The sequence below is a fragment of the Myxine glutinosa genome, chromosome 5 (assembly GCF_964187855.1).
Source record: "Myxine glutinosa chromosome 5, kmMyxGlut1.1, whole genome shotgun sequence".
Classification (NCBI taxonomy): domain Eukaryota; kingdom Metazoa; phylum Chordata; class Myxini; order Myxiniformes; family Myxinidae; genus Myxine; species Myxine glutinosa.
Genome location: NC_136265.1, coordinates 9,226,633 through 9,251,015, shown reverse-complemented (window position 1 = coordinate 9,251,015; position 24,383 = coordinate 9,226,633). Strand labels below are relative to the sequence as shown.

Genomic DNA, 24,383 nt, shown 5'->3' with positions numbered 1-24,383 from the left:
GGCGGAGTTGCAGTTTGTGCCAATAACTACATTTCCCTGTCCGTGTACTACCTTTCCCCATCCCAACCCTCAGGAGTACCTTTGGATGCGCGTTACCCTCCACAACTACCTCTTGTTTGTCTGTGTGTTGTACTGTCCTCCTAACGGTGTCGACCCCATTTACATATCTCTGCCAATACGGACAGACTTATAACTACCCTACCCATCCCATCCCATCCCATCCCATCCCATCTCTCTCTCTCTCTCTCTATCTCTCTCTCTCTCTCTCTCTCTCTCTCTCTCTCTCCCTCTCCCTCTCCCTCTCCCTCTCTCCCTCTCCCTCTCCCTCTTCCTCTTCCTCTCCCTCTCCCTCTCCCTCTCCCTCCCCCTCTCCCTCTCCCTCTTCCTCTTCCTCTTCCTCTTCCTCTTCCTCTTCCCCATGCCAATTGGCTGGGTGTTGGGTACCTCTTCAAGCAGCCATGGAATTGCAGCAAGCGACTGCTGTGACTCCATGGGCCTATGACCCAATCAGTGAAGTTTCCGACCCGGATTTCTCCCAATGGCACGTCCTCCATTCTGGACTTGGTAATGGTGAATTTGCCTTCAAATGTCTCCTGTTCCTGCTTCAATCGGTTCATCTGATCATGTGTTGGTGAGAGTCAACATCTCTCTGGTTATTGTCAAAGAGCGGCCTCAGGTCCGTAAAGTCTGGCAGTTCACTCAAGCTGACTCAAATCCTCTCACAAGTCAAGACTGGTCCTTCATTTCCATCTCTCCTAATATTAATAACGCCATGAATCCTTCCACACAAGCTCACTTTCACTTATGTACGTATTTATACCATCTCATACTCTCGCTCTTTTGTATAAAAAGCATGGCCAAGGAATCGATGATTGTAGTTATCCGTTATCATCAAATCCTTCCTTTTCTCCAACGGCTTAATCTCGGATCATCAGTTCGGTTTCAGACCCCGGACATGCTGCTTCTACTCTCCCAACAACAGATGGAACCCATCAATTTCAGAGATGAATTCAGGGCAGTTTCTCTCCACATATCCCAAGCATTTGATACAATCCGGCACCCCACCTTGATCTCCAAACTCTCTCGTTACGGCATCCATGCCACCTCCTCTCATGAATCACTGACTTCCCCACTCCCGTATTCAGCGCGTACCTCTTAACGGGATACTTTCATCTCATCTCCCTCTAAAGGCTTGAGTTCCCCAAGGGACTGGCTTTGGCCCAGTCTTGTTCCTCATCTTCATCAATGGTCTTTCTGATTCCCTGGAAAATCCTGCTTATCTCTTTCCTGATGATTCCACCCTTTGCCGTATCATCTCTCATCCTTCAGGCAGGCAGCAGCCTCTTCCCTCAAACTTTGATCGAATCAGGAGATGGTCCAATACTGGGAATATGTCTTTCAACTCCTACAAATCCCCCACATACTCTATCTCTCCAAAAGGACTGTCTGACAAACCCTCCCATCTACTTCCTCAAGAAGCCACTTGAAGAGATCAAGTCACCCAAACTTTTGGGTCTCACCATAGGCGATGATATTTCTTGGACAGACCATATTTCCAAGATGGCCTCATAAGCCAGCTGCCGACAAGGAATCCTCTGGCATGCAAGGCCTTTCCTGGGCCAATCTGAACTTTTGACAACCTACGAGGCCTTCATTCACAGCTTGGAGTAATGTTCGCCCCTTTGAGCTGGTGCTCTCGCCTCACACGTTGCCCTTTTTGATGCCATGGAAAGCAAGGCCCTCAAAATCATTAGGATCTCCCATGCCAAAGCTGAGTGTGTAGGCATTACTTTCACATCACAGACAGGTCTGTGGGGCCTTTCTGTATTCTACCACCCCCTTTTTGGTCTTGCACCCTCTGCCCTCTTTTGGCTATGTCCTTCCCAGATTTCTGCCGGGCACGCATGGTCTTCCAGTGACCCTCTTCTTCTTAAACTCCCAAAATCCTCCTCACTTCCTCCCATTTGTTCCTATTTGCTCTCCCCTGTGGAACCAACCTCCCCAATCTGCTCCATCCCATTCTTCCCTCCATGGCTTCAAGACAGCTGTTCTCCACTACTGGTACCTCGGTCTCTGCCCCATCCATACTCCTGATCTCTGCTACCCCAAATGACCCCATTCCCACGCATTCCCTTTTTCCAGGTTACTTGGGATTTCCCCCCTCCACCTCACCCCTTTTTGTTTGGTAGTTGCCGGTTGTTTTCTTCCTTTTCTGTTTCATTCCCGCTTTTCTCGTCCACTTCTTGCAGTGTTCCATTCAGCTTGTCACCCGCCCGTCATTACCCTGCACTCTCCTCCATCCCTCCATGTGTCCTTCTCCCTCTCCCCTCTATCTCACTCTCACTTCTACTCTGCTGGTGATGTTTCCCCTTTCCATTTTGTTCCTTTCCATTCTACTCTTTCTCTTCTACGAGCATCGACCATGGATACAAAAAAACAATATTCCACAATCCCCAAACAGATTCATTCATGATGCTGATCCCATTCACCCAATGTTGGTCTACATTGTCCTTGTAATTCGAAAACAAGTACAATGATGTATCTGTCCTGTACATTTATCTGTACACGAGATCCACTGGGAGTCTTAAATTGACGTAATAAAAACATACAGGTAATCAGAAATCCTGTATATTGCACCGTTGCTGGATAAGAGCAGGTAGAAAGGTAGGAAAGCAGGTTGATGGGTGGATGTATTGCCACAGATGGACATTCTCTCCTGTTCCAGGTCTATGGACGTACCAATATTGGTCGGAGACCTGAAATTGCTGGTAACGAACCCCGGCCGCTTGTCGTTGTTCGACTGTGTTCGACCGCTCATCTTGCTCAAACATCAGATGGAGTACTCCCAGCTCATACCGTACAGCTCCCGGTAATGGATGGTTTGTACCACGTGACTAAAAGTTCCGCATTGGATGTGCTCAAAGTGAAAGTGGTGTTGGGTTTCTGTTTGGGAAATCCCATCGTGTCCACTCTCGCTTGATGACGATCGTGTTTCTCTGCTTGGATTCATCTCCGTTTTATTTCTCCATGTGTGATTTCTATCCACCTCTTTCGTCTTCACTAATCACCCTTTCCCTCCAGGAAGCTGCGTGAGGTAAGACTGGACAGGCAGGCAGCCGAGAATCTTGGCATGAGCGTACGTGGCGGGTTGGAGTTCAACTGTGGTTTGTTCGTATCTGCCGTGACCCCCGGGGGACAGGCAGAGACCTTGGGTATCCGGGTACGGCCTTGTCACTCTGATTAACTCGCCAAACTGCTTTGTTTGATGCTGAATGTGAGCACAAGAGAGGAGTGTGTAACTCGCCCCCTTCCCTCTCATGTGGCACTCTGAGTGCAGGTCGGGGATGAGGTGGTTCGAGTAAACGGGTACAGCGTGTCCTGCTGCACTCATGGCGAGGTGCTGAGCCTGATGCGCTCACGGAAAATACTTGCTCTCACCTTGCGCCGTACGTACTCTAATGCAGGGCCCTCTCGGTATATTGTCTAAAGTCTAGAGCATGAGATTTTCACTCGTTTGGGATGGCACGCTACAACGCAAAAAAATATCTGTGTGCTGGTACTCTGACATAGCTGTGGGGTCTTGGGTGTATGTACGATGCAGGTATGATGGACCAAATGCCCTTTACCTGTGTATTTTTCTCTGAAATACGAAAAGCAGCCTCTTGGTTCTTTGGCAGCTCCTGGAAAGGCCTACACATTATGTTATTTAGTAATTGTGGCCTACACATTATGTTATTTAATAATTGTATTGAAAAAGCTTCCAGACCTCACTTCAAGATACGAGGCTTTATTGAAATCTATCCTTTAGCATCCTACACAATGGACAACTAGAACGGGCACTCGGTAGAGCGCATACCTTCGCCGCAGCTACTTTTGTTGCCAAAATAAAAGACTACAAGATCTGTGTAGCAAAGCCACACCTACGTTGTCATGCGGGAAGATTTGTTTCAAATTAAACCATTCTATCCCGCCAAAAGTTTGATATTGTAATCACATCCATGTGGTGGTACTTGATAACATTTGGACTCTATGTGCTGCGAAGTGCTGCAAAAATATGAGACAGAGAAATGGTTGTTCTGTTGATATGTATTTTATTATATTTTTCTGACAAGTACATAACTATACATGTCCAAAGCCGGACGTTCGTGAAACAAGTTCCCTGAACATTACCATTAAATTGTGTAACATCCATAAAAAAATGAATGAGAATTAATACCTTTAATTTGTATTACTTTTGAAATTCTTGTTTTGCAATTGAGAACAATTGGAGAAAAGTTACAGCATAATGTAAACATGCATACTCCTATTGAAAAACAATACATGAACTATATGTTACTAACAATACATCAGCCTAAAATAGAACGTAGTATTCCAATTGACCTAACTGTATGCAGTCATACATGAACTAGTGATAATTGTGTATAATATAAAAGAACTAAAAGTAGGAATACATCTCATCATAGGTGAAAAGTCACATTTGCAGAGAGACGCAAATGATATCGTGGTCTGAATAATATGTGTCCACGACATCCACATGTACAGTGACTGGCTGGTTGACGTAGACGTGGTCCAGTAGCGATCCTTGGTCAGTCGTTGGTCCGGTCACACACTGGCGAAACCCGTGGTGAGCCATCAGCTGGAGGATGTCATGGTCAGGGGTGTCCAGCAAGTCAAAATTGAAATCTCCGAGGAGGACCGTCAGGTTTTCTGTGTTCAGTGTGGTCATCAGTTGTTGAAGACGGTCTTTGAATATCCTAGGACCCTGTGATGGAGGCCTGTACACGGTCACGATGTTGATTGTCCTTCGGTGGGCGTGGAGGGCGATTCCTGTGTACTCCAGTGCTGTGGATGGTGTGTCCAAACTCGCTGGAGTCATCTCCTGTGGAGCCTGAATCATAATGCCTCCTCTGTGAATCCCGTGGTCGAGGGGCCTCTCAGCTCGAAAGCATTGAACGTCCTGCTTGAGCATTTGTTCCGGTCCTAGTCGTTGGCCGTCATGCAAAAATGTCTCAGCAAAACAGAGCACATCCATCTTTCTGATAGCTGGATCGTTCCTCATGTCATCAAAGTGCTCGAGATAAGATCGGACGTTCAGAAAACTGATTTTGACGCATCTGTTATCAGCTTGGTAATGCGGCAAGGGGTGATTCTTTTTTGCAGCGTTGTTCAGACGATCCATTTCTTGTTGAACGACTGGGTTGATGCGGATGTGACTTGCATCGAACCCGAGAAAGAACAGTCCTTGCAAAGATCGTACACGGCTCATGGCGACGTATGCCTGTCCTGGCATAAATTTCCCTCTCCCTTCCATGGCAACTACAACTTGCTCCAGCGTTTTTCCTTGGACTTTGTGGATGGTACAGGCCCAGGCAAGTGTGAGTGGAAACTGTGTTCGTCTGGCCTCCACGGATTGTCGTCCTCTTCCTGTGAAGAACTGGACGTCCTGCCTCATAATCGGAACTGCGTCAGGATACTGTTGCTTGTATTGACTCTGGGCGATGGCATCTTTTCCGACTCGAGGACTGTCAAACTTGACAAGGATGACGATCACCTGATTTCCTGTGGTCTCAATCCCAACGACAGTTCCACAAACACCGTTGGCCAGGCCGTCGGACACGTTGATGTTGACAGTGACCATGACCCGACCCGTGCCCCCATTGTGACCACGACAACTTCTCGCAGTCCTCCAGTGTCGGATGCTTTAGATGGCATCACCACGGTAAGCTGGCCTGTGTGGACATCCTTACGCTTGTCAATGGCCTTGATCTCATGGATGTGTGATTGTGATTTCTTGATGTGTGACAAGTTATGGTTGTCGACTTCTTTGTTGGTCTTAAAGACGTGTAGGGCATCAGCAGGGTAGGTGTTGTCAGATGAAGTGACGACTCGAGTCTTCAGTAGCTTGATGTCGTCCTCTGTGCAGGTAGCTTTTCTGGCCCTCATGAGCAGGTCAGCAAATTGCTTGTCGTCCTTCTGCCTCATGCTCTCAGTCAACTCGATGACAGAGAAGTTTTCTTCCCAAAGGGATCCATGTAACCTGGCGTAGCAATCAGAAGGAAGACCAAAGACATGATTCTGACCCACTAGTTGCAGCTGAAAAAGGTCCCCGACGGCAAGGATGCTGACGTTTCCAAAACGGGAGTCGGGATCTGATTGCCCTGTGATGTCCTGTAGTCGCCGGTGGATGTGATAGAGCAGATCTGCTCCAACCATGGACACCTCGTCTATTATGAGCAATTTGAGCTTCCCGAGGCGCGATCTGAGGGAGTTGAGTTTCTCGCTACTCGCAGGCATGTATTCTCTCTTGCTGCGTGGTCCACAAGCAAAGCTGAAGGCAGAGTGCAGTGTCATTCCCTCGATGCCGAATGCAGCCGTTCCTGTGAAAGCAGTGAGGATAACGGGCAGCTCGTCAGGCTCAAAGTACCCCGACAAGGGTTTCAGTAATCTCATTGTCTCGTGGTGCACCAGTTTGATCAAGTGGCTCTTCCCGACACCTCCCGGTCCACTGAGAAATAACCTGTAGACGGGAACTGGTCCATCAGACTTCAGAGCGCGTATCATGTCCTTGCACCACTTGCGGTGCACCTTGATGACTTCCATTTGTTGGACATTCAAGGTTCTCATCATTTCTCTGTATTGTTGAGGTGTCATGAGTGTCTTCCCAAGTTCTGCATTGAAACGAGCATGAAATTCCGAGTTGTTGGAGCGTGCTTCGGGGCCCAAATCGATATTCTCTGCCATGTCTGGTTGCTCCAAAAATCTGTCATTCACTGCGCCCTCCTCTTCCTGTTGTGCTTCTTCGTGTAGTGCGTTCGGTGCCATGGCGTCCCAAGCGTGTTCAGGGGGACCAAACTCGTGAAGGTCCTGCAGTGCTTGGTCAATTTCCCCGGCATTGTGGGTGAATTTCTGCTCGTTGTTTCGGACAAGAGCCTGGACTTGTTGATACTTCTCCAGGAATGACGCGCAATTTCCCTTGATGTCGGTTTCCTCATTCCGCCAAGGTTGGTATAGCATGAGGAGGTTGCGGTACTTGGCTTCTCCCTCGGCTTTTTCTTGGTGGAATCTGATGATGCAGGGTTTTCTTCGTCTGTGCATCTGTCCCAATCCGTTTGTTAATTGGATTTTCGTGGTAGCTGCACCTCGTGGTTCATCGTCCTCTTCAGCTTCATCATCAGACAAGACTTGTGGTTGATGGTCATGTCCCTCTGCAGCATTACCAGCGGTCGTAGTGGTATAATTTGCTGCAAACTCAGCCAGCGACATGTCCTCCAGAGTTTGTGGCCGAGCTGAATACCTGTCGAGAAGAGATGTGCAGTAGATGCTTTCTGAGTCATCGTCCATGTCCATCAGTTGAGCCCGCGGTTTAAGCATTGCCACTCGTTTCTCCTTTGGGGAAGTGTTGACGAAAACGACTGTTCGACTGGCTTTCTTCAGTGGCAGAGAAAGAAGTCTGTATGCAGCTTCCTGAGCGCTGACCTCTCGGTTGTGCAGGAAAGCTGAACCCACTTTTCGAAGTCTTGACTTGATCTCTTCCCCTCGACATTCGTCTACGACTGCTCTGAGTAGTTCTCCCATAGCTCTCTCACTTTTCAGCATATAGCTCGTCACGTACATGATGCAGGAATACGGATCAAGGATGAACTGGAGATCCATGTTTGCTCTCCATGTATGGAGGATGTCCGGATTGTATTGGTTGACCCATGCCTCACGTGGTTGACGCTTCAGAATGATCTGTTTTCCTGTCTTGGCCACTTTCACCGCTTCTTCATATTGGAGCTGATCAACCTCGGCTCTCTGCAGCAAATCCGGAAGTGTGATGTCCCGAGGACACTCAGGACTTTCTAATTCCCGTTTCACTTTCAGAAGAACCTCTTGCTTCTCGCTGATCTGGCGTGCTGCGAGAACAGGATCTTCTTCTGTTGGTGGCTTGGCGATGAGTGTGGTTTGGCTCGGTGGATGAGGAAACCTGAACCGACAGTTTTGGCCTTTTCTGCAGGTGCGCGAGTGGGTGTGGCTTTGGAGAGACGTGACGAGCTCATGTAGATCGTCATCATCTTCAGGTAGGGAGCAGGATTGGTAGCAGTCAATAAACGCAGAGACTTCTTCATCCGTGTTGACTCCGATCTTTGGGGCGTCTTTTATCCACAGGATCGTGTGCGCATGTGGCGACCCACGAGCTTGGAATTCCACGTGGATCATGAAGTCCTCAAGCTGTCCAATGGGATTGCTCTTTGAGCCTATGAACTCCTTAAAGAAAGTCTCGAGTCTGTGTTGAAATTGTCTGGCCGCTGTGACTGGGTTGTTTCTGAGCCATTTGCATTTGTCCTCCCAGCTCATGTTCTTCACATCGTCATCACTGAGTTTGGTCCCGTACTGCCTGGCTATGCTCTGGATGACCTCAGGCCATTGCATGTCCGCTGCTGAGAGTGTCAGGAACCAAGTGGGAGTGCCGAGTTGCCGCACCATGCCTAGCAAATCCAGTAGCGTCGTTTTCCAGTATGCAGGTGATCCACGTACGTTTTTCAGAAACCTGAATGCTGTGTCTGTGCGGATCATTGCTTGTACATTGTCAGATGACTTCAACAAACCGGCGTTGATTGGGCGGTTCTGGAAGCTCATTCCGTGTGTTTGTCTCATCGATATTTGCAGATCATCCAGTATTTGCTTGGATTCCACTGTGTACTGTGCAGCAAGCAAATAATCGATGTCCTTGGCAAAGCGTCCATCGGCATCCAGTAGTCTTTGATTGAAGTACTTCCTTGGAGTGATGCTCTTGGGTCTTTTCGCGGAAAGTCCACCACTGCCATGTGGATACTTTGACGGATTGGCGAGTTCTTCGAATAACTCATCAAGCAGAAAGGCACAGGGTTTTAGATTTTCTGCTGGAGCCACGGAGTAAGTTTTGTCTGCATTTCCTTCTTCTTGGAGGAGAGTATCGTAGGGAATCCCTCGCAGTCTGTCGTCCGGTTCCGATGCGACGTCATCTTGTTGCTCTTCGTGTGTGCTCCTGGGGCTGTTGCTTGGTGTTTCCTGGTGGTTGGTGGAGTTTTCAAGAGCTACGTAGTGTTGTTCTCCAATGAGACCCAATGTGATGGTGTTGTCGCTTCGTGTGCCTGTCGGGTGAATGTCGTGCATCCAGTCTGGGGTGATGGTGTTGAGCACCCGGATGTTGATGTTGAGCATTTGAGCAATAGCCTGCACTGCGATGTTATCGGCCCATTCTCCACCGCGAAGTGCTGTAACATATCTGGTCATCCTGCGGTTTGGAGATTCTTGTTGACTTGGAGTTAGTCCTTGAGAATTCCTGGGAACGAAACCAGCATAGGTACGAGACGAGGTGGAGTCTTCAAGGAAGTGTACTAGTTGGGCCCTCAAATCAGATGCACTTGTTGACTGAACGCCTGATGCTTGAAGGGATACAGAGACGGCATGAAAGAAGCAGTTCCCATCCGCCGGTACGTTGACGACATCAAGATGTCGCGATCTTGCTAGGTGTTGTAGACCCTGATAATTATTTTGAATTACCAGTGATGATGACATCGGTGATTGTACGTTGGCTTCCCGGGGTGCTCCTTCATTGAGAGTCATGGCTTCCCACAGATCTGATTCATCCTGTTCCCATATTGCCTCCCAATCCATACAAAGTGTGATGTCCTTGTACAGTGGATTGTTGAGCTGAAGCCACTTTAGAGCCGCCATGATCTTCTTAGGACGTACATATTCGTGCATGTAGTGGCCTTTGTACGCGAGCTTGCGTTTGAGTTTCAGTGGAACAACTTCTGCGTCCTGCGGCAATCGTGGAAGAAGTGTTGTCACTGTGTCAAGTTTTGATGGCACATTCACCGCACTGCCGTGAATGCATTTCTGGCCACCTTTCGGCAGGGATACAAGCTTCATGAAGGGAATCCTTTGGCTGATGAGTCGTACTTCCAGTGGCCGGAGGTCACTCATCTCAGGCGGGACATCGTCAAGTGCTAACCCGTTGGCCCACGACTGAGTCGGGATTTCTCCTCGCTTCAGTGTTCTGTGGCACGTTGTACAGAGCCACAACTTTCCATTGGTTTCCAAGGCACCACCATGTTCCATGATCTGTTTTATCAGTGCACTGTTGTACTTTTCATTGTTCATTTGGACAACAGATCTCCTGTACATGAGGCGATGGCAGGAGCAGCATATATAAATGGGGCCCTCTTGGATCTTGGCTCTGAAGTTTGCGGCACACTGTACAACAGTAGGTATAGCAGAAGCCTCCATTTTGCGAGATCGTGTGGTGGAGTCTCTATTTGAAGCCCTGCGTGTATCTGTCTGTTCAGGCGTCTCGACTTGAATGGTTTTCTGCATTCGTATTCTCATCGAAGTCCTGCGAGTATCCGTCTGTTCTTGCGTCTCGGCTGCAATGTTTTTTTGCATTTGCTCCCTCATTGAAATCCTGCGTCTGTCTGTCTGTTCTGGGATTTCCTCTTCTCGTCGACTACGCGCCCTTTCTCGTAGTGTGGCGTGACGTCGTTCAGTATCTTCCAAAGACTCCCCTTCTCTGTCTCTCTGGGTCGATTCCTTGTTAGCTGCACGACGTCGTTCAGTATCTTCTAAAGACTCGCCTTCTCTGTGTATCTGTGTTGATTCCGTGTTATCTGCTTGACGTCGTTCAGTTTCTTCGAAAGACTCTCGTTCTCTGTGTCTCTGGGCCGATTCCCTGAGTGATGCGCGACGTCGAGCAGTTTCCACTGTTGATTCCTGTTCACGCCGAGCCCGCATATTTTCCCTCTGGTCTTTTCGTTTTTGCTCATGGCTTCTTGATCTGGATCGAGGCATATTGTTCTTCAAGTTCCGGTTGAATGTACAGACCCAAAGCTGGCTGCAATACTGAAAATGATACTTCAGTAAACCTATTTATACAAAAAAAATCTGCTGACAGAGCATGCACATTGCACAATTGAGATACGTAATTGCACCAAATGATGTCATCCTTTTGTAAATACGTGTGACATCAGCATGTTGCAATAGATAAGTTGCATGTCCGATGATTGTGCTCTAAATATAATTGTTTAGAAAGCATGACATCATCTGGTTGTGCAATAGACAAGTACAATATGTATGAAATTTTAATGTGATTGTGCTATTTTTAGAAATGACGACATCAGCTGGTTGGGAGAGAGAAAAATATTACATCAGCTGATTGTGCTATTTTTAAAAATTACGACATCAGCTCGTTGAGCAAGAGAAAAATATTACGTCAGCTGGATGTGCTACTTTTAGATTGCTACTTTTAGATAGTATGATGTCAGCATGTAGCCAAAAATCTGCTGACAGAGCATGAACATTGCACAATTCAAGATACATACAGATGTACAAGGTTTACATTAAATCAGTAATATATTTGTAATTTTGTAATATGGATATTTTTATGAATTAAAAGTTGATTCACATAAATTTACATTATTTTGTGTTTGTTGGTTACTAGCTTCGATGATCAGAACTTTAATTTTATTATACTTTATTTTTGTGACTTGATAGAAGCCAGAACACCAAAATATATATTCCATATAAAATGTCAACCCTGTAATTCCACTAAATGATGTCATCATTTTGTAAATAAGTGTGACATCAGCATGTTGCAATAGACTACGTTTCATGTCCGATGATTGTGCTATTGTTAGAAAGCATGACATTATCTGGTTGTGCAATAGACAAGTATGACACATTAATCCGATTGTGCTATTTTTAGAAATGACGACATCAGCTGGTTGGGACAGAGAAATTACATCAGCTGATTCAGATTGTGCTATTTTTTTCTAGAAATCACGACATCAGCTGGTTGAGCAAGTGAAAAATATTACATTGGCTTGCTGTGCTATTTTTAGAAAGTATGACGTCAGCATGTTGCACAATAGAGATGTATCATATCAGAGGATTGTGTTATTTTCAGAATATACTATTGTAGCTGTATCTGCTATATTTAGAACGTATGACATCAGCTAGTTGCTGTTGTAATCATAGCTTAGAACAAAATATACGTTTTCGTGTTAGAGGTAGCCTATAATAAAATCAGCTTTCAAATTATCTGGTGTCAACTCACCCACAGTATATTCTAGATTACCTAAAGGACATGACACGACAGTTGCAAAACACGCGATTAAAGTTCATGTACTATTGATAAAACCAAGCATTAGTTGTGAAATACGCCTCTCCTGGTACCATAGTCCACAGTAGCTCTGTATCGACCCGCCCACTTGTCCGTCTGTCTATAAATAAACTATTTATAGTAGGTGGGAACCCGATGGTCGCCTCGGCGCTGATTCGTTGTCACTGTGCCATAGTCCCGTTGATTTGCACGGAAAGAACCATGTTTACGGCTGCTAATCCAAGTTTATTACATGCATCCTTACAACTGTAAAATATGCATATATATATATATGTTCTGTTTTTCATCTCTTCAAATTGCACCAACAGTCGAAAACATCATGACACATAAGAATGACACATCTACTTTCATCCAATTTGGATCCGAATTGACCGCGTTATGATTTAAAAAAAACCGCACATTTTGCAAGGGTGTGACCCCCCTGACCTTTGGCCCCCAACCGCTAACAAGGGTTATGACGTCAGAGTGTCATGTCGCATATCACAAGATTGGGCATTGAATTCTGAACATTTTGGCATTAGTTTCATACAAATTGGACACAAATTGACCGCGCTATGGTAAAAAGACGATTTTGACCTTTTCATGACCTTGACCTTGACCTTTGACCCGATCGATTCCAAAATCTAATCAAATGGTTCCCGGATAATAACCTATCATCCCACCAAATTTCATGCGAATCGGTTGAATACTTTTTGAGTTATGCGAATAACATACACACACACACACAGACATACAAATAAATACACAGCGATCAAAACATAACCTTCCGCTTTTGCGAAGGTAATAAATACACAGCGATCAAAACATAACCTTCCGCTTTTGCGAAGGTAATTAACCTGAAATTGCAGACAGAATTATTTATTTTATCTGAGAAGCTAAACGAATCTTCTTCTTCTTTAGTACCTCAAACTTTATGTGAAATGCGATCGATTTTTAAAAATCAGAATTTGAGCAAATCTGTTTCATTCGTCTGTTAATATGCCTCCCCGATTGACAAATCTGCAATTTGAATTTCATTTGAGGTTGAAATGATTGCGGGAGATCGCGTTATAGTGATGACGTCTTGGATGGACATCCTCTTCTTCAGTCGCTCATAACTTTGAGTGAAATACGATCGAGTTAAAAATAGTCAGAATTTGAGCAAATCTGTTTCATTCGTTTGTTAATATGCCTCATCTCTTGACAAATCTGCAATTATAATTTTTTTTGAGGTTGAAATGATCGCGGGAGATTGCGTTATAGTGATGACGTCCTGGATGGACATCCTCTTCTTCAGTCGCGCATAACTTTGAGTGAAATACGATCGAGTTAAAAATAGTCAGAATTTGAGCAAATCTGTTTCATTCGTTTGTTAATATGCCTCATCTATTGTCAAATCTGCAATTATAATTTTTTTTGAGGTTGAAATGATCGCGGGAGATCGCGTTATAGTGATGACGTCCTGGATGGACATCTTCTTCTTCAGTCGCTCATAACTTTGAGTGAAATACGATCGAGTTAAAAATAGTCAGAATTTGAGCAAATCTGTTTCCCAAAATCTAATCAAATGTGTCCCGTATAATAACCAATCATCCCACCAAATTTCATGCAATTCGGTTGAATACTTTTTGAGTTATGCGATTAACATACACACACACAGACATACAAATAAATACACAGCGATCAAAACATAACCTTCCGCTTTTGCGAAGGTAATAATTTCATCAGTCCTCCAAAGCAAATAAAGCATTATAAAGCAAAGTCAAGCATTCCAAGACATGAGTCATCAATCCCTGTCACTTCTTACCAGGATGTTCCAGCGCACATCTCTGCATAACTCATTCAGCAGACAAGACACTGACCCTCTCGCTCATCGAGCGTTCGTCCATAAACGAGCGTTCATCCATTCATCGAGTTCATCCATTCATTGCTCATCGAGCGTTCGTCCATTCAATATACTCCACACCTACAAAGGCACTTCTTCTTCTTCATTTTCACCACAATCACCCTCCCTTAAAAATACGGATAACAGGTGCAAGCAAGGCAGCAGGTGTAAGAGATCAAAGCAGAATGAATAATCTACCAGCCAAAACGTGTTGGTGGCTGACATAGCCGACCAATTCGCAAGCGATAAACCCTGTTAACGCCTGGGCCCCCAACACTAGGTATCGACGGGGTGCCCTCGCCAGGCGATTTACTCAAAGGGCTCGGAAGGCTTCCGAGAGCAGGCGACAAAGGTGACAAGCACCCGAGGTCCGAAGCGGCGGCACCGCTCTCAGCATCGTCCGGGGGCGAATCCAACCAGGTGGGGTTGGTTGATCCAACCAGATCCAACCAGGTCGGCCTCGGCCGGTACACTCATGACGGGCTGCCCGTTAACCTCCACAAGGTGTGAGATGCCGGACCGACATGGTTGTCTCTTTACCGTCGGCCAAACGGACATGTGCGTATTCTGGTTTTGCTTCCAATATTTCCACCCGGTCCACGAGTGGTTCGTATTTGCTCTGTCGGACCGCTTGCTTCAGGAAAGCCGGGCCCGGCTCTGCTAGCCACGAGGGTAGAGGCTGCCTGCTGGAGCTGCGATGTTGGTACTTGAACAGTAGCTCGTGAGGAGTGGCATTATTCACGGTACATAGGAGAGACCTGATGGCATGTCATGCTTCCGGCAAGACACGATCCCACATGCTCGAAGCCATCCCGTGGGTTCGCAGAGCCATAGTAACCGCCCTCCAAATAATCCCATTGTAACGCTCAATTAAACCATTCCCCTGGGGATTGTACACTGTGGTGCGGCTCGAAGCAACTCCCCGCTCGAGGAGAAATTGCTTGATCTCCCGGGATAGGAACGCTGTTCCTCAGTCGCTATGTTTGAAAGCTGGATAGCCGAACATGAGGAACAACTGCCGAAGGCATCGGATTACCGTAAGAGACGACATGTCTGAGCATGGAAATGCAAACGGGAATCGTAAATACTCATCAACTACCATTAGAAGGTAGCGATGCGTGCTGCCGCTGGGAAAGGGCCCTTTGAAGTTGATGTTCAGTCTCTCCCACGGCCGTCCAGCATGGAACAACGTACCCATAGGAGGCTTGTAAAAACTCGGCTTGAGTTCTACGCATACCGGACACATCTTGCATAAATGACGAATATCGTCAACCGAGAAAGGCCAGTTTCTACTCCGAACGAAGTGCGCCATACGGGCGATGCCCGGGTGACAAAGGGCATTGTGTATAGTACATAGCTCGTCGACCGTCATTCCGGAGCAGATGGGCTGAGACAAGGCGTCAGCCGCATAGTTATCCTTTCCCAGTCTGTACACGATATCAAAGGTATAGTCGGCCCATTCAATGTGCCAGCGTGCAATCTTCTCGTTCTTAATCTTTTGAGAGTGTTTCCCATCGTACATGAAAGCAACTGATTGCTGATCTGTGATTAGTTGAAAATGTTTCCCTAAGAGGAAGTGTTGCGATTTACGGACCGATGCCACTATAGCGTACGCCTCCTTTTCGATCGAGGAATGGCGTCTCTCACTATCAGATAAGGTTCGTGAGAAGAATGCCACCGGTCGCCCCCTCCCCCCCCCCCCCCCTGATTCAGTGTGACCGCGATTGCGCAATCTGACAAATCCATCTCCACCACGAAAGGGACCGCCTCATCGATGGAGGTTGCACCGGCACCAGCTATGTCATCCTTCACTTGTTGAAAGGAAGTTTGAATGGCCAAGGTCAACAGAAATGTGTTGCACGCGACGAGAGGCCGTATCTTCTCTGAGAACCATGGGACCCACGGAGAGTAATGTGCAAACAGTCCCATTGCTCGCTTGAAAGTCGCCCGATTGACAGGAGGGGCTAGGTCGAGTAGTGGTTGAAGCCATGCCGAATCGGGTCGTATCTCCCCACTGGACATCATGTAGCCCAAAAGATCAATAGTTCTCACAGAGTAGCTACACTTGGCCTCGTTGAAGGTCAACTGGTATTTACGAGCCACTTCCAAGAAGCGCCGCAGATTAGCATAATGGTCCTTCTCGTTCCAGCCGCACACAGTTACATTATCCACGTAAACGAATACATCTTTCAATTTCGCCTTTGAAAGGATATTGTCTATTGCCCGTTGAAAGCATGGCACTCCGTTTGTAACACCGAAGGGGATTCTATGAAATTGGTACAACCGCTGGCCAGACTCGAAGGCCATGTAGGGGTGATCGGCTTCCCGTATCGGGATCTGATCATAGGCGCTATGAAGGTCCAGCGTACTGAAAACACGATATCTAGATACTGCCCTGACCATATCATTCATTCTAGGAAGCGGGTGGGCATCGAGTTGTGTGAAACGGTTATTTTTTGCGAGTAGTCAACGACCATGTGTTGCCATGATTAGCGCTATTCACGGCCAGCACTTGAGCCCACCAAGGTGAGCAACTGGGTTCGATGATTCCTTCGAGCAAAAGACGTTTAGTCTCATCGGCGATAAACTGGACATCGGGCTGAGAATACCGCCTAGATTTCACGGTGACAGGGTGGTAATTAGATGTTAAACTCTGGAACAGCGGGGGAGGTTCGATAGCTGTCTCCGCTAAGCCGCATACCGAGCCCGGCACAGAGCCTACAGAAGGTGTATGAGCACCACCGAACTGCATCTTTCGGCGTTTATGCCGGTTCAAGAAGTCATGTCCGAGCAAAGGTTCTGAAACACGATTAACTTTACATCCGAGTACGTAACATCATTGGCAATCAGCTTAACCACACAGAAACCATGTGATCGCTGGCACAAGGCCCGTGAGGCCATGCATACGCTCTGCGTTGCAGCAACGGTGGGCCACCCTTGGCGCTCGACCAGACGTTGGCTGATGTAGCTTTGATTGCTTCCAGTGTCGATCAGCGCTTCCACGGCCTTTCCACCAGAACCACAGTGCGTGCAAGGCCGCTCAGAGCTCTCTGCAACACCGAAGATATGCGCGCTCCTGTGAGCGTCATCTCTCGAGCTTTTGGACCGACAGACCTTGGCAAAGTGACCTTTTCCCCGCAATTGTGGCATGTCGTCTCCCGAGCATGGCATAGCGAGCGGGGGTGGCGGCGATTTCCGCAAAAGTAGCATTTGGCAGTTTCCCCAGCAGGGGTCGCCACGGCCGCGGTGCTTGGCTCGCTCACCCCGTCGTCCGAGCCCTCTCCACGGGAACCCCGGCTCGCTATACCCCGCACGGGTGCTTGCTCGGGGCAGATTCTGACTCCCCGCGATCATCGGCGTAGGCTGTAGTACCCACAGTTACGAATGGCCGGCTGTAAATTTCAGATCTGACTTGAGCCAACTGGAGGACTCGGGCTTGTTCGAAAGTCGTTTTGAAGTCCAGCGTTTTGCTCTCGAGAAGACGCTGTCGGATCGTGGGAGACTGGAGGCCAGTTATGAAAGCATCGCGCACGAAATAATCTGTGCATTCTACGCCCGGGCGATCCGGGATGGCACAGTCTTTGCCAAGCTGCCGTAAGATCTGGGTGTATTGCTCCAGCAATTCTGTAGTCTCCTATCTGCGCGTTGCCAGAAGGTGCCACGCGTAAATAGTGCTACGCAGTTTAACAAAAAGAGCCGTCAAGGTTGCTACAGCATCAACATAGGTCGTGCAATGGGAAACATATTCATAAATGGTACGGGACACATTGCAAGACAGAACGTTCAGTCGCTGGGCATCTGTAATCTCTGGGACCAAGTCTGTGTAGAGCCCCAAGGAGTGAAACCAGTGGGTCAGCTGGCTAGTGGCGTCACTCGCGTTAGAGTCTCCGCAGAAACGTTTCAACTTGATGAGCTTGTCCATGGCCCTTCAACGTCTCAGAATCGATTTCAATAAATTGTATTGAAAAAGCTTCCAGACCTCACTTCAAGATACGGAGCTTTATGGAAATAGATCTTTGGCATCCTAAACAACAGACAATAATTTCATCAGTCCTACAAAGCTAATAAAGCATTATAAAGCATAGTCAAGAATTCTAAACATTAGTCATCAATAGCAGTCATTTCTTACCAAGAAGATCCAGCGCTCATCTCTGCATAACTCATTCAGCAGACAAGATACTGACCATCTCACTCACCGAGCGTTCGTCCATCAATAGCCATCCAATATACTCCACACCTACGAAGGCTCTTCTTCTTGTTCATTTTCACCACAGTAATTGTGACCTACACATTATGTTATTTCGTATTTGTGGCCTGCACATTATGTTATTTAGTAATTGTGGCCTACACATTATGTTATTTAGTAATTGTGGCCTACACATTATGTTATTTCGTAATTGTGGCCTGCACATTATGTTATTTAGTAATTGTGGCCTACACATTATGTTATTTGGTAATTGTGGTCTACGCATGATGTTGTTCAGTAATTGTGGCCTACACATTATGTTATTTAGTAATTGTGGCCTACACATTATGTTATTTAGTAATTGTGGCCCACACATTATGTTATTTAGTAATTGTGGCCTACACATTATGTTTTTTTGTAACTGTGGTCTATGCATTATGTTATTTGGTAATTGTGGCCTGCACATTATGTTATTTAGTAATTGTGGTCTATGCATTATGTTATTTGGTAATTGTGGTCAATGCATTATGTTGTTTAGTAATTGTGGCCTACAAATTATGTTATTTAGTAATTGTGGCCTGCATATTATGTTATTTAGTAATTGTGGCCTACACATTGTGTTATTTCGTAATTGTGGCCGACACATTATGTTATTTAGTAATTGTGGCCGACACATGATGTTATTTGGTAATTGTGGTCTTCACATTATGTTATTTGGTAATTGTGGTCTAGGCATTGTGTTATTTAGTAATTGTGGCCAACACATGATGTTATTTGGTAATTGTGGCCTGCACATTATGTTATTTTGTAATTGTGGTCTACACATTATGTTATTTGGTAATTGTGGTCTACACATTATGTTATTTAGTAATTGTGATCTACACATTATGTTATTTAGTAATTGTGGCCGACACATTGTGTTATTTAGTAATTGTGGTCTACACATTATGTTATTTAGTAATTGTGATCTACACATTATGTTATTTAGTAATTGTGGCCGACACATTATGTTATTTGGTAATTGTGGTCTACACATTATTTTATTTAGCAATTGTGATCTACACTTTATGTTATTTAGTAATTGTGGCCGACACATTATGTTATTTGGTAATTGTGATCTACACATTATGTTATTTGGTAATTGTGGTCTACGCATTATGTTATTTGGTAATTGTGGTCTACACATTATGTTATTTTGTAATTGTGGTCTACGCATTGTGTTATTTAGTAATTGTGGCCGACACATTATGTTATTTGGTAATTGTGGTCTACACATTGTGTTATTTAGTAATTGTGGTCGACACATTATGTTATTTAGTAATTGTGATCTACACATTATGTTATTTAGTAATTGTGGCCGACACATTATGTTATTTTGTAATTGTGGTCTTCACATTATGTTATTTAGTAATTGTGGCTGACACATTATGTTTTTTTTTTTTTGTATACTGAATCGAGGCTCGTGAAAGAGCTAACATTTATTTCACAAACAAATCAACCAGACAAACAAAATATACAAAAGAGGGAGCGGAAGCCAAGATGGGGAGAGAAGGGGAAGCACACAACCACAACATTTGAGAGCAGGGAGAAGTGTGGGAGGGAGAGGGCTTGGGGGCAGGAGGCGTGGGAAGGTGAGGGGAGGGGGGCGGGGGGAGAGGTATAAAACACATGGGGACCGAAATTAGCGGGGGTAGAAAAGATCAAGGTTTTGGATGGGGGAGGATAAGAGATGGTGGTGAACAGATGTTTTAAAGACCTGGAGGGTAGAGTGGGATTGAAGAGAGTGAGGGAGTTTGTTCCAGAGGCGGGAGAAAAGAGGAATGAAGGAGTGAAGGTGAGCAGAAAGTCTTGATTTTGGCAGTTTAACCATAAGAGGGTTGCAGGCAGATCTTGTGCGACCTGTAGGAATATTTGGGGGACAGAGCCCAGAGAGGGCTGGGGGGGCAAGGCCAGAGAGGAGTCGGTAGAAGACGGAAAGACCACCAACCTGCCTGCGGTGAGTGAGTGAAAGGCCCTTGGAGTTAGCTTCATCGTGGGAGATTCCAATAATTCTGAACGCTTTGGTTTCAACAGCGTGAAGACGGGCTAGGTGTGAGGCAGGAGCACCAGACCAGAGGGGAGAGCAGTATTCCATAGAGCTGCGGATGAAAGCCTTGCATGTGGTGAGGAGCTCAGGTGTGTCAAGGAAGGACTTCACACGACGGAGGATGCCCAGTCGGCGACTGGCTTTGGAGGCCAGATTTGAAATGTGGTTTTCCCAGGAAAGATCATGGCAAATAGTGAGACCCAAAAGCTTGAGTGACAGAACTTCTTGGAGAGGATTATTCAGAAAGTGGATGGGAGAGTTTTCCATTCGGTCTTTTCGGAGAGACATCGTAAGAGTGTGAGATTTATCAGGATTAACAAATGTTAATTGTGATTTAAAATTATAACATAAAAAAAAAATTAACAAATGTTATTTGGTAATTGTGATCTACACATTATGTTATTTGGTAATTGTGGTCTATGCATTATTTTATTGAGCAATTGTGATCTACACATAATGTTATTTAGTAATTGTGGCCGACACATTATGTTATTTGGTAATTGTGATCTACACATTATGTTATTTGGTAATTGTGGTCTTCGCATTATGTTATTTGGTAATTGTGGCCTACACATTATGTTATTTGGTAATTGTGGTCTACACATTATGTTATTTGGTAATTGTGGTCTTCGCATTATGTTATTTGGTAATTGTGGCCTACACATTATGTTATTTGGTAATTGTGGTCTACGCATTATGTTATTTGGTAATTGTGGTCTACACATTATGTTATTTGGTAATTGTGGCCTGCACATTATGTTATTTGGTAATTGTGGTCGACGCATTATGTTATTTGGTAATTGTGGCCCACACATTATGTTATTTGGTAATTGTGGTCTACGCATTATGTTATTTGGGAGTTGTGGTAGACGCATTATGTTATTTGGTAATTGTGGCCCACACATTATGTTATTTGGTAATTGTGGTCTACGCATTATGTTATTTGGGAGTTGTGGCCTGCACATTATGTTATTTGGTAATTGTGGTCTACGCATTATGTTATTTGGTAATTGTGGTCTACGCATTATGTTATATGGTAATTGTGGTCTACGCATTATGTTATTTGGGAGTTGTGGCCTGCACATTATGTTATTTGGTAATTGTGGTCTACGCATTATGTTATTTGGTAATTGTGGTCGACACATTATGTTATTTGGTAATTGTGGCCTGCACATTACGTTATTTGGTAATTGTGGTCTATGCATTATGTTATTTGGTAATTGTGGTCTACATATCATGTTATTTGGTAATTGTGGCCTGCACATTATGTTATTTGGTAATTGTGGTCTAGGCATTGTGTTATTTAGTAATTGTGGCCGACACATTATGTTATTTGGTAATTGTGGTCTACACATTATGTTATTTAGTAATTGTGGCCTGCACATTATGTTATTTAGTAATTGTGGTCTATGCATTATGTTATTTAGTAATTGTGGCCTACACATTATGTTATTTGGTAATTGTGGTCTATGCATTATGTTATTTGGTACTTGTGGCCTGCACATTATGTTATTTAGTAATTGTGGTCTTCGCATTATGTTATTTAGTAATTGTGACCTACGCATGATGTTATTTAGTAATTGTGGCCTACGCATTATGTTATTTAGTAATTGTGGCCTACACATTATGTTATTTCGTAATTTTGGCCGACACATTATGTTATTTAGTAATTGTGGCCTACACATTATGTTATTTAGTAATTGTGGCCTGCACATTATGTTATTTAGTAATTGTGGTCTACGCATTATTTTATTTAGTAATTGTGGCCTACACATTATGTTATTTAATAATTGTGGTCCACACATTATTTTATTTAGTAATTGTGGTCTACACATTATGTTATTGTTACGGACTGCGGATAAGGTGTTGATTTGTCGAGCGGATGGCGGCCACGGCCCGAACTATTAACAATGACTAAGACCCGATTCCTTAAACATGGGCCAAATCATGCCACAGATATTCAATGGGGAAAAGAGAACGGCGACACGGATGTGAAGAAGAGGAAGACAGAAGTAGGAAATACGAATATAATTTATTTGCTATTTACAACCAAAATAAACCAAGGAGAAGGAAGGATAATAAAATAATTTACAGAAGAAATCAAGGAGACACAGTGAGAATTCTAGCTTACCTATGCAGTCTTACTTAGAAACCCAAGGACAAGACAAACAAAGACGGACTCACACGAATGGGGAATTTGCAGGCAGGAATGATCGGAAGGAGGAATAGCTTGGCGGGAGAGGAAGGTTCAGCGGGGATCGGTTGGGCTGGAAGCGGACAGCCGCCGTCAATACTCGTGCTGGGATCGCCAAACCGCCGCGGTTCCAAACTGCACGGCGAAGCTCCTCCGGTGCACCGTGCGCTCTCCAAAGCTGCTCCTTAGAACTCTTTCTTGGCACCTCTGTGCAACTCTCTCTTGGCGCTTCTCACTTGGCACTTCGCACTTCGCACTTGGCACTTCGCACTTGTTCTTTCGCACTTGGCACTGCACACTTGGCACTTGGCACTTCTGCCGTATCTCTGACGCTCCTTTGGCACTTGTGTCAAGGCTTCCGCGCGCGCTTTTTATAACGCCGCCGGCGATCAAACCGCCGGCCTCCAGAACACGCCCATCGGTGAGCTCGCCTCGGCCCTGATTGGTCGGCACGGGCTCTCTGGCTCCGCCCTTGATGACGATGGGCGGGCACGCACAGGATTCGGCAGCTCCTCCCCCTTCTTCTCCACGCCTACCTCGTGGCTAATGGAGTCGCGGTGAAAACCGCCCAATAGCTGCGGCGAATGCAGTTGGCAATTGAGGCTTTATTAAATGAAAATGAAAGGGGATCTATCGATTTGAATTCGGTGCAATGGAGTGTCAATTAATGGAAGACACGGCCTTAACCTACATAGAATAAGGAAATAAACTCCCAACAAGGAGGAAATCTATGATTGGCTAACGTGATTGTTTATGACCTAATTACGGGATGCACTTTGACCTTTATACACAACTGGAGGAAGGAGGGCGATATTTTTACAACAATTTACACAACAATAAAAAAAACAATCCTCATTTCCACAACACTGCACCCTCCTCCTCTTAGGTGCATCCCGGGCCTATTACCTTTACGTTTAGTGTGGCACGTAGGTGTAGTTCCCTCTACATTTAACCTGACCCTGAGTGTGACAGTTTTAAAACACAAATAAATATGGCCCGCTGCTCCATTGCACCCTGCCTAACAGATTTACGCCCACAGCTAACCGAATTGCGGAATGGTCTTCAAACTAAAACACTTACGGTGGGGGCGCATTATTTACAATGACTCTACTTTATTTACAAAACGCAACCCAGGACCTGTGATCGTTCTTTTGGGGGGGGGAGACAGTCTGCCCTGCATCGATGCACCATGAAAGCACCCACAACGCACCAATACACCCTCAAGCACCAATCGGTGCACAGTCACCACAGTTCTACAATAAAAATAACCAAACAAACCCTTGGTGCTGGTCTTCCTCTTCGGCTCCCTCTGCTGGCTATTGCTCTCTTCCAGTTGTTGTCATCTTCTTTGCTGGCGGCCTATTTGCAATAATAAAAAGGCACACAATGCATCCATCTTTTTTTATTTATGGCCCACGGGGCCGACTAGTGTGATTCACCTGTGGGGCATCGGTGCCCTGTGGCCAAGGTCCGCCAGCAAGATCTCGGGCCTTCATGGCCGGTTCCAGCAGAGGGGCCATGCCCCAACCCATGGGGTCCATAAGTGGTGCTCAGCCACAGACATGTGGTCCATAAAGTGGTGCATCGATGCAGACAGCTGTGGTTGCGAGAGTTTCGGGCGCACAATGGCGGACTCTTGCACGCTCCCCTCGGCGCCCAGTGGCGCACGGTCCTCGTGTAGGAGACAAGGGGGGGGGGGGGGGAAGACAGGTGAGCGAGGGGTAAGGTCACAAGGGTACACATCAAACAAGGCAATGCAAGGCGAAGTGCGTACGGAGAGCGAAGTGAGAAAGCTCGTCCCTACCGTACGTCACCCCCCCTGTTACCTACTCTACCCTTGCCCTTACCCCATATTTACAAAAATCTACACATTTACAAATTCGTCACTACGTCACGTCTTCCCCATATCTC

The 24,383-nt window shown here is 45.7% G+C and overlaps 2 protein-coding genes across 2 annotated transcripts in view; both read left to right on the top strand.

Moving 5' to 3' along the window:
* LOC144892202 (uncharacterized) overlaps positions 1–24,383 on the top strand; it is a 997,431-nt gene that overhangs the window by 757,834 nt on the left and 215,214 nt on the right. The gene's annotated exons all lie outside the window — the stretch shown is intronic.
* Positions 1–24,383, top strand: part of USH1C (USH1 protein network component harmonin) — a 315,470-nt gene that overhangs the window by 124,896 nt on the left and 166,191 nt on the right. Inside the window, exons 4-6 of the mRNA XM_078777569.1 lie at positions 2,726–2,869; positions 3,082–3,220; positions 3,338–3,446. Of these exons, the coding sequence (XP_078633695.1) occupies positions 2,726–2,869; positions 3,082–3,220; positions 3,338–3,446 (392 nt within the window). The remainder of the gene's footprint in view (positions 1–2,725; positions 2,870–3,081; positions 3,221–3,337; positions 3,447–24,383) is intronic.